Genomic DNA, 9,767 nt, shown 5'->3' with positions numbered 1-9,767 from the left:
CTTGCCCAGACTGTGAAGCCTTTGTCGGGCGGCTGGATCATCAACACCACGTACACAGGCAACGACGGATCACGAAGACAGCGGACGAGATGGCGCACGCACCCGACCGAGGACCCATGGACGATACGAAGAGCACAGCAGTGCAGCAGAGCAGGCAGGCATCCGTGGGAGCTGCATTTGACGTATGACATAGCGCGCTTGACGTCGCCGTCAGCCAACCTTGTCAACAACCTTGAAGTCTAAAGATAGGTAGTCGGGAGTGTGGCGTCAGTCCCGCTGCTTAATTTTGACGGCCATCAGATAAGATCTTGCGCCCTGACTCGACCCTTTCTCGCGAACGGGGTTTTTTTGGTGACTGCCCGCGCCCCATCCGCCTACCCCTGCCCCTGACCCGCTGGCCTGCCTGACGAATCCCATGGCAAACGACAACAACAACCCCTCCACCGCCAACCTTTTCCCCCACCTCGTCGTTCATGATATCGCTGGCCCCGGTGGCTTTTTACTTCTCTCACGAGAGCCGCCACAACTCGCTTCTGCCCACCTGTTCGCTTCCGCATGGCTTTCCGCCCAACTCTTTGTCATGTCACTGCTGCTGTACATACCCTTTCCATGCGACTGACCATTGTATCTTGGCAGGCTAGCAGCATCCTGGCAATCCTCGTCTCAGTCTGGTCAGCCGTGTCCGCGGGATGGAGTCAATTTCCTTCTTTCCCTCCAGCGTATGCGGAGGGTTGAGGACCTTGCCTCAGCACCCTGCGACTTATAATCCTGGATTTTCCATGCCAACATGACTTGTTGATCAGGATCTCTGTCCGCTTCGCTTTTGGCCAGAAACGCTCTAATTCTTCAGACGACCGGGGCCTCAATTCTTTTCAATTGATGTCTTTGCCTGTCTTGTTAGACATGCCTTCTTATCGTTCCATCTTCGTTGCCGTCGGCCTTGTGTTTTTATCTGCCGGCGCGGCCTCTGCAGATTGCCTCTCCTACGGTATTGATTTCCAAAATGGTGGCCAATACTTCATCAACAAAGCCTTGGCACAGAACTTCACCTCCGTCTCGCAGTTCGAAGGATGCTCGGCTGGTTATTCGGACGTCCTGCTCGTGGATCCCACAGGAGAGGAGTATGTCTGCACTGACATCCCCGTCACTCCGGACGACGTATCTCAGCTATCTACGTGCCCGATATTCAAGAGCCAAATGTTCTCGGGAGAATGGAAGCTGCTTCTGCTGGGAAACAACGGCCCTAAGAATGCTTCGTTTGCATACGAAAGAGACTTGTTCCTCACCGTAGGCGAGCAAATCACAAGCACAATAACGAGTACTGTTACGTGGAACGTCACGACAACGCCCATTATTACAACAACTTTGCCTTCGACAGTCACGGTCGTGAATACTGCTCAAAACAATCAGACAATCACCTCGCCCTCGGCCACGGCCCGAAGGACAATCACGCCCCCAGCCGTCACCTCGACGTTGACCAAATTCTTCACACGAACTCGCCAGAGCTTTACCAAGTCTCTCAAAGTTGTTACGGAAACAAAGACCGCTTCGTGCACCATTCCACCCAGGCCCAAATATCCGGATCCCAAGGCTACCTTCATCCCAACAAAGCCCAAATTTGCAGCTTATACAAGTCTCATCGCCGTCCAGGCCCAGGGTGCGGACACACCCACGGATCCAGTGGAAGTTCGCCGCCGTATGCGAGAAGCCCGCCTGAGACGCGGCATGGAAGTTCCCGAGCGCCTACTTGAGCATCAACTTGGGAAGCGTTCTCCCGATTCGCCAACCGTCTTTGTCAATGCGGATACGGTTGTCAACACGACGATTACGTACACCGCCCCAGCCAGGACGACGACGGAATACGAGTTGACGACACTTACGAGCACAACGACGCTTCCGCCAAAGACCGTCTTTTCGGGAAGACAGACCATTACAGTAACAGCACCGACTCCCACCAAGACTCGGACTGCATTGGCATACACGACCATCACCAAGATAGCAACATTGTACAAAACGTAAGTCATATGTTGTTTGCTCATGAACTTCGTCGCCAATTCTAATATTTTCCAGGTTTACTTTTACCACAACAATAACACCAACAGCATCAGTGTCTGCATGCAAGCATCGTGGTGGGCATTTTCCCGGGCATTGATCTAATATGGGGGTTTCGTCTGCTGTTCCATCTCTGCAGTCAGTGGCGTTTGTTTCGACCTTTCATGTTTTGCGAGACCTGCCATTTAAAGTAATGTTTCAAATCTTAACGGGCCCTAAGCTCGTACAATTGCTTTTGATATCCAGAAAAGTTTGTCCCCGTCAAAAGCGGCACGTGGCCGCTTACCGTGCAGAGAGTCAATGCATACGCAGTCCGCCAAAAGAGGCAATAAGTCCATAATCGGAATGAATATGTCGCTAGCAGACGCCACTGACGCGACGCAGCGTCATCAGCCCTACGAATGCACGATAATTTCCAACTCGGTCAGCTTGACCAAACATGCCACTGTTCCAAGAGGGTGGTCAGCATCGTCGCCTGATGGCCTCCCGTATCTGGACCAGCCTTGTCGTATTATCAGCACCCCACAAGGCAGATGCGCCACTCATGCCGACCCTTGTGAAGATGCCCAGCTAGCAGAGACGAGGTCGAGGTCGTAGTCTAGAGCGGGCGAAAGACCAATCCATGTGCCCACTTCCAACTCGGACCTCTCCCGGTTGGATCCGACAAGTCGTGCTATGCGACTCCAGGGCCGGGGACAGCGGGGTCTACGAAAACGATCCCGCTTCGTGGCTGTACGTGCTGCATGAGAGGGCACTGGGGCAACTGCCAGGGAAAGCCAAGTTCCCGAGCGAGTTGTCTTCTATCGGGACAATGATCTGAGCGAGGTGCAAGAGCCCGGAGCATTCAGCAGCTGATACTAAACCCCGGGGCCACGGGAGCCATCAGACACTCCATTCGCAACTTCCGCTAACAGAATTTTTTCAGGAACCCAACCATGTCGTCGATTCCCTGAGGTTCGTTCACCCAGTGCCCGCCATGCTTATACGTGCGCCACTCGACGGGCATACCCAGCTCCATCAGTCCTCTCGACAGTTTCTCTCCGTATCGGATAGAGACCACCTCGTCGTCTTCAGAGTGAGCAAGCAGCACCGGAGTCTCCAGGGCAGAGTTTAACTTGTTTTCGCGGTGATGTTGCAGTCTGAACAGACAACGCAACCGATCCCGCGTCTCTGCTGGACTTCTTGCCGTTTTTGTGATTGACTGAATCTCGGCTTGGAAGGGGAGCCAGCTGCATAGTCCAACAAAAGCACCGAGTTTTCGCTCTCCTTGGAGAAGAGCATGTATGGCTGTAGCACAGCCCTGGCTGATTCCGCCAAGTATAATCTTTTCCGTTCCTATCAAGGAGGCTTCATCTTCGATGGCTATGAGTATAGAGCTGATGCTCTCGGACAAGCCAGCCTTCTGTGTTTCCTTCTGTTCCTCTGGGTCTTCAAGAGACCACATGTCGAACCACTGGGACATCTCGATACTGAACCGTGCAGAATTCCGAAGAGTGGATGTCGGAAACACCCATTTGAAGCTTGGGAATATTTCAGGAAGTGTTTTGTCGTCAGATGCTTGGCTCTCGAAAAACTCCACGGCAAATTCTGGTGCTGTGCTATCGCGTCCATGGAGGAAAATCACCGTGTGACTATGCTCGGCGCTGGGGTTGAGGATGTAGTGTGCGGTCATTGCCGTAGTGCTTTTAGTCCCGCTGATTGGATGAGTGGATTCCTACTCGTTGCCAGTACTAGAATAGGCCGGTTCGGGCTTGTTTTTAGATAAGGGTTGGGACGGGCAGTGCCTCTTAAATACTGTCCGGTGGTTGAGCCCTCTAGTACTATAACAGTTGTGTTATGCTAGGGCGCACCACACTTTCTGTTATTAGTTTCACTCACACATTCATATAAACCCTTATTTTTATATATATACCTAAGGTTTCTTTCTTTCTTTCTTTCTTTCTTTCTTTCTTTCTTTCTTTCTTTCTTTCTTTCTTTCTTTCTTCTCTCTTTCTCTTTTTCTCTCTTTCTCTCTTTCTCTCTTTCTCTCTTTCTCTCTTTCTCTCTTTCTCTCTTTCTCTCTTTCTCTCTTTCTCTCTTTTTTTCTTTTTTTCTTTCTCTCTTTCTCTCTTTCTCTCTTTCTCTCTTTTTCTCTTTTTTTCTTTTTCTCTTTTTCTTTTTCTCTTTTTCTCTCTTTCTCTCTTTCTCTTTTTCTTTCTTTCTCTCTTTCTCTCTTTTTTTCTTTCTCTCTTTTTTTCTTTCTTTCTTTTTCTCTTTCTCTCTTTTTCTCTTTCTCTCTTTCTCTCTTTCTCTCTTTCTTTCTTTCTCTCTTTCTCTCTTTCTCTCTTTCTCTCTTTCTCTCTTTCTCTCTTTCTCTCTTTCTTTCTATAATTACTTTTATTTATTTATTTATTTATCTAGTTTAATATCCCTTAAAACTTAAAGACTATAGAGATAAGGATTTTAAGGCCCTAGGTATCTATTATAATAGGTATATATATACCTATATAAGTACTAAGGCTAGTATAGATAAACTATAAGATTTAGCACTATAGGGGGTTAAATTAAGTAAGAATAATATATTTAGTATCCTAGATAATAGATAAAACCTTAGTTTCTAAGGGTTTAGCCTAGCTAGAGGTTTTATATATTTCTTACTTAGCCTTATAGCCCTCTTAGGGCCTAAGTAGCTACTATATAGCCCCTATATAGGTTCCTCCTTAATAAGGGTAAGGGCTAGTATTATATTATTCCCCCCTTTAAAAAGGACTATCCCTAGTCCTTTAGTTCCCCTACTCTTAGTATACCCTTTTTTAAGGGTTATTAATAGTATTATAAAAGGCTACCTAGCTATTATAGTAGGCTAGCCTTTTAGAGGGTATTCCTACCTCTCTAGTAGTTTTTATAATAGGGTTAGACTACTATTTATATTATAACTCCTTAGGGTCCCTTTAGCCCCCTAGTTAGGTTCTTTATCCTATTATAGGCTACTAAGGATAGACTATTTACCCTTTATTTCCTAGGCTTACCTTATTAGCTAGCTATCTTTATATTAAGGGCCTCTAGGTATCTTCTAGGCTAGCTAGTAAGGGTCTTAATCTATAGTTATTATATAGTATTATTTTACTTTAATACTAGGGGGCTTCTTTTTTAGAGTATAGTAAAGGTTACTAGGCTATATTATAGCCTATAATTAGGGCCTTTATAGCCTCCTTACTATATACCTCTAGTATCTATTAGGGTTATTTATATATCTACCTAAGTATAACTAGCCTAGTAGTTTAGTTATAGGTATAGAGTTAGTATCTATTAGAGTATAAATAGGTATTATACCTTTTAGCCTTAAATCTTTCTCTATATTTAATCTTTACCCTTCTACTTTTTCCTCTTATATAGATTATAGCTCCTACTTACCTTATATATACTACTATAGATAGCCTCCTAGTATACTTTTAACCTTAGCTATTTTTAGTATATTAGGGCTATTCTTATTATATCTAGTATTAGGATTAGATACTACTAGATAACCCTTTAGTACCTATTCTAAAGCTATAGACCTTATCTTATAAGTATAAGATACCTAGTACTTTATCTAATAGAGATAGTAGTTCTACTAGCTCTAGTAGTTATAAGCCTTAGACTTACCTTTAGTAAGTTTACCTTTATCTATTATCTAATAGTTTTATATAGTTAACCTTATATAGGGATTTTATAATTATCTAGGCTTAGATTACTATATTATTTATTAGCTATAATATAGCTATTAGAGGTAGTAGTAAGTATATATACTATACCTTAATAGCTAATTAGTATAATTAGGTATACTATTTAGGTACTATTAAGGTTTATCTACTTATTTTATCCTTAGATTAATAACTATTTCTACTATATAGTAAATATTACTCTAGAGGAGTATAAGTATCTAATCTAAAATATAATTTATACTATTACTTCTTAGGTAGTACTACCTTATTACTAGACCTAGGCTTAGATATAAGGTACTACTTTATTATTAACTAGCTACCTACTAGCTACTAGTATAGTAGCTATATATATTCCTTTAGTATACTCTAATATTAAGTTATTATATACTAGTAAGCTTTTAAAGAATAATATCTATAATATAACTACCTTAATTAATAATAACCTATTTATCTATTTATTAGTATCTTAGTTTAGCTATTTTAATACCCTAGACTAGATAATATAGAACTTTACTAAGACCCTAGATAATTATATAAAGGTAGAGGGAATAATAGTTATAAAGTATAGTTATTATTACTATATAAGTTATTATATTACTTAGGAGTATTAGTAGGTAAGTTACTACCCTTTAGGCCCTATTTAGCTTTACTATTCTTTAACTAACCTTTATAGGGAGTAGGTAGTTTCTTTAGCCCTAATAATCCTACTAATATTATAATAAATATATAGCTTAAGTAGCTCTAGCTATTATATATATATATTACTTCTACTTACTATAATACTCTCTATTATAATATTTAAGTTAGAAAATAGGGTCTTTCTTCTATCTTTACCTAGGTTTTCCTTAGTTTAGGTCTTAATAGGCTCTAGTTAATAGAGTTTTTAGGTCCTTTTTAATATCCTTATAGTAGTTATAGTTTCTTTTATAGGTATAGTTAATAGAAGAAGGCTCTATTTTTATATTAAGCTATAATAGTTAGTTATAGAATAGTTCTTAAAATATACTTACTTCCCTCCTATTTTTACTTATTATCCTATTTCTAGCTCTTTATAACCTATTATTATACTCCTTCTAGCTTAATAGTTCTATATTATTATTTAAGTTACTATTTAAATAGTCTTCTCTATCTCCTAGTCTATTATTAGCTTTTTAAAGGATCTTAAAGAGGTCCTTAATTATAGTTACTAGCCCTTTTAGCCTATTTCTTAACCCTAGGGGTTACCCTTAACTATACTTTACTAGGGTTACTATTACTAGCCTACTTACTACTCTCTTAAGTACTATTTACTTATATTTAGTTAGGTTTCTTAAAATATTATAGGAAGACTTATATATATCTAGTACTTCTTAGTAGTTTTCTAGGCTATCCCTATATATCTATTTATTAAACTTATTTAAGTAGCCTACCTATTTAATATAGTATTATACCCCCTTAGGGGTAAGCTTATAGTCTATAATTATTTCTACTTCCTAGTACTTATTACCTTTATTATTAATTTTAATAGGGAGTAGTTTAGTATCTACTAAGCCCTAGTAGGGCTCTAGTAGGGAGATATAGAATATTAGATAGATTCTTACTATACTTAATAGGAGGTCTAGTTTATATACTATCCTACTATACTATTAGATAATAGGAAAGAGGCCTAGATATTAGATATCTAGCTTCTTTATTAGCTACTTAGTATAGATATTTTTTAATAAGAGAAGTACCTTATCCCCTATATTAAATTATTTATCTAATTAATAATAATTAGTATACTTAGTCTAAAGTATCCTAGTATATTTAATATACCTCCTAGCCTTATTATAAGTATATACTAGCTAGTAGAGGTAGCTCTCTACTTACTAGACTTATTTTAAATTAGGTAGTATAGAAATATTAGGGCCTATAGTAGCCCTTTTATCTTTAACTAGATATCTTATAGTATCCTTATTAATTCCCCCCCCTATTTAGAGTATAGTATCTAGTATATTATTAGGGATATTTAATATCTAGTTAAAGACTAGATAAATTAGAGTAAATTTTATTATAGAATATACCTTACTATTATAGGTAAAGGTAGCCTCCCTAAGCCTAGAGGCCTAATTAGATTATTTATAGTTAATATATATATATAGATATACCTCTAGCTCCTAGTTTTAGTACTCTATCTACCTATTAGTCTATAAATAGAATACTATACTTAGCTTATAGATAACTCTTAAGTAGTAGTAAAAGGTACTTTAGTAGTTACTTATAAAGAGGCTACCCTAGTCTAAAATAATATTAACTAGGTATCTAGTAGCTATAATAACCTTATACTAGATAAGTATAGTAAGCCTATCTATACTAATAGTTATTTATATAGAGAAGTACTATATAAACTTTATAAACCTATCTACTAGGACTAGAATTATATTATATTTATATCCTAATAGGTCCTAAGAGACTAGAAGGTCTATAATAAAATCTATTATAAAGTATTATTAGGGTATAGTTAGTTTTTAAACTAGCTTAAGGAGCCTATATAGCTAGTACTACTATAATTTATTCTACTAGTAGGTATTATAGTCTCCTATATATATAGTAATATTAGCTAATAGTATTAGCTACTAGTATTTATAGCTAATAACTTTAATAGTATATTTAATACTAAAGTACCTACTAACTAGGTTATTATAGTTCTATAGAAAGATCTTATTATATAATAGGGTACTATTAGGTATCTATACCTTATTATCTTAATAGATAAGACTTTAGGGGTCTATAGAGTACCCCTCTCTAATACTATCTACCCCTATTATACTATCTATATAGACCTTATTATATAGAGGGTCTACTCTTTAGCTATCTAGAAGTAGCTAGAGGAGAGACTTAAAGGGGTTAATATAGGCTATTTTACTAGTAATAGCTACTACTACCTCCTAGTAAGATATTAAACTTAGTACTAAATTAATATTAATAATTAGGGCTACTATAAGGGGGTTCCTATTATAGGAAAGGACTTAAGTTAAAGGTAGTATTACTAAGTCCTTAGCTCTAAGTAGGTATTATAATATATCTATCTAGCTAGTATATAAAGGGCTAGTAGTACCTAAAAACTCCTTAAGGTTCTTTATTTAGAGCTTCTACTATAGTATAAGTAGTAGAATATCTAATACTAGCTATTTATCTATCTCTTTAAAGCCCCTAGTATAGTTAGGGTAATAGGATAGGCTATTAGTAAGGTTAGTTAAGCTAGGTTTATAGCTAATCTTAAAATTAAATTCTATAAATAACTCTATATACTAGGCCTACTAAGTAGTTAGGTACTTAGTTTCTATAAAGTAGTAGAGGTTATTATAATCTATAAGGACTTATATAATAGTAGGTATATATACTAGGTAGTACTACTATATTTTAAAGTATTTTATAATAGTATATAACTCTTTATTATAGGTATTATACTATACTTTAGTAGTAATAAACTTATATAAGTAGTAGGTAATTAGGTATTAGTATATAGCCCTATTACTCCTAACTATAGGCTATAGGAGAATTCTTATATATATATAATTAGAGGTATCTATAATTAGAGTTAATAGATACTATAGATTATAGTACTATAATAGAGGGTTTTTAAAGAAGGCTCCTTATAGCTACTAGAATACTATTTAGATAGGTTCTAGCTAGTACTAGGGTTAATACTATTATATAGACCCTTTCTTAGTCTTTTTCTTCTTTACCTCTATAGCCCTAGGTTTACTACCTATTAGGGGTTAACTAGCCTCTCTTAGGAGCTTATATAAAGGCTAAATAAGTATAGAATAGTTCTAAATAAACTAGTAATAGAAGTTAGTAAAGCCTAGGAATACTTAGATATTCTAGTAGCTTTAAGGTTCTAGCTATTCCTTAATAGTCTAGACCTATTTAGTATCTATTTAGATACTATTAGGGGTAATTATAAACCCTAAGAATTTAATATACTTTATATAGAATATATACTTTAAACTCTTTATATATAGTTTCTATTCCTATAACTATTCTAAGATTAATTTAATATAGTAGATA

At 37.6% G+C, this 9,767-nt stretch overlaps 2 protein-coding genes across 2 annotated transcripts; one reads left to right on the top strand and one right to left on the bottom strand.

Annotated features, from left to right (window-relative positions):
• Window positions 1-903: 903 nt before the first annotated feature.
• J3D65DRAFT_554829 (uncharacterized protein) lies at window positions 904-2,152 on the top strand (the record flags this gene model as incomplete). The annotated part of the gene is made up of 2 exons (XM_066797204.1): window positions 904-2,015; window positions 2,071-2,152. 2 exons carry the CDS (start codon window positions 904-906, stop codon window positions 2,150-2,152), a joined length of 1,194 nt encoding a protein of 397 aa, XP_066654512.1.
• A 326-nt stretch (window positions 2,153-2,478) lies between these two features.
• J3D65DRAFT_627386 (Alpha/Beta hydrolase protein) lies at window positions 2,479-3,970 on the bottom strand. The gene is made up of 2 exons (XM_066800537.1): window positions 2,978-3,970; window positions 2,479-2,784 (listed from the first exon to the last, which is right to left on the bottom strand). Exons 1-2 carry the CDS (start codon window positions 3,722-3,724, stop codon window positions 2,758-2,760), a joined length of 774 nt encoding a protein of 257 aa, XP_066654511.1. The 5' UTR covers window positions 3,725-3,970; the 3' UTR covers window positions 2,479-2,757.
• Between the last annotated feature and the right edge of the window lie 5,797 nt (window positions 3,971-9,767).

The sequence above is a fragment of the Phyllosticta citribraziliensis genome (assembly GCF_038025025.1).
Source record: "Phyllosticta citribraziliensis strain CPC 17464 chromosome Unknown J3D65scaffold_7, whole genome shotgun sequence".
NCBI classification, from domain to species: domain Eukaryota; kingdom Fungi; phylum Ascomycota; class Dothideomycetes; order Botryosphaeriales; family Phyllostictaceae; genus Phyllosticta; species Phyllosticta citribraziliensis.
The sequence above is the reverse complement of the archived record's forward strand: the minus strand, read 5'-3'. Positions and strand labels throughout refer to the sequence as shown.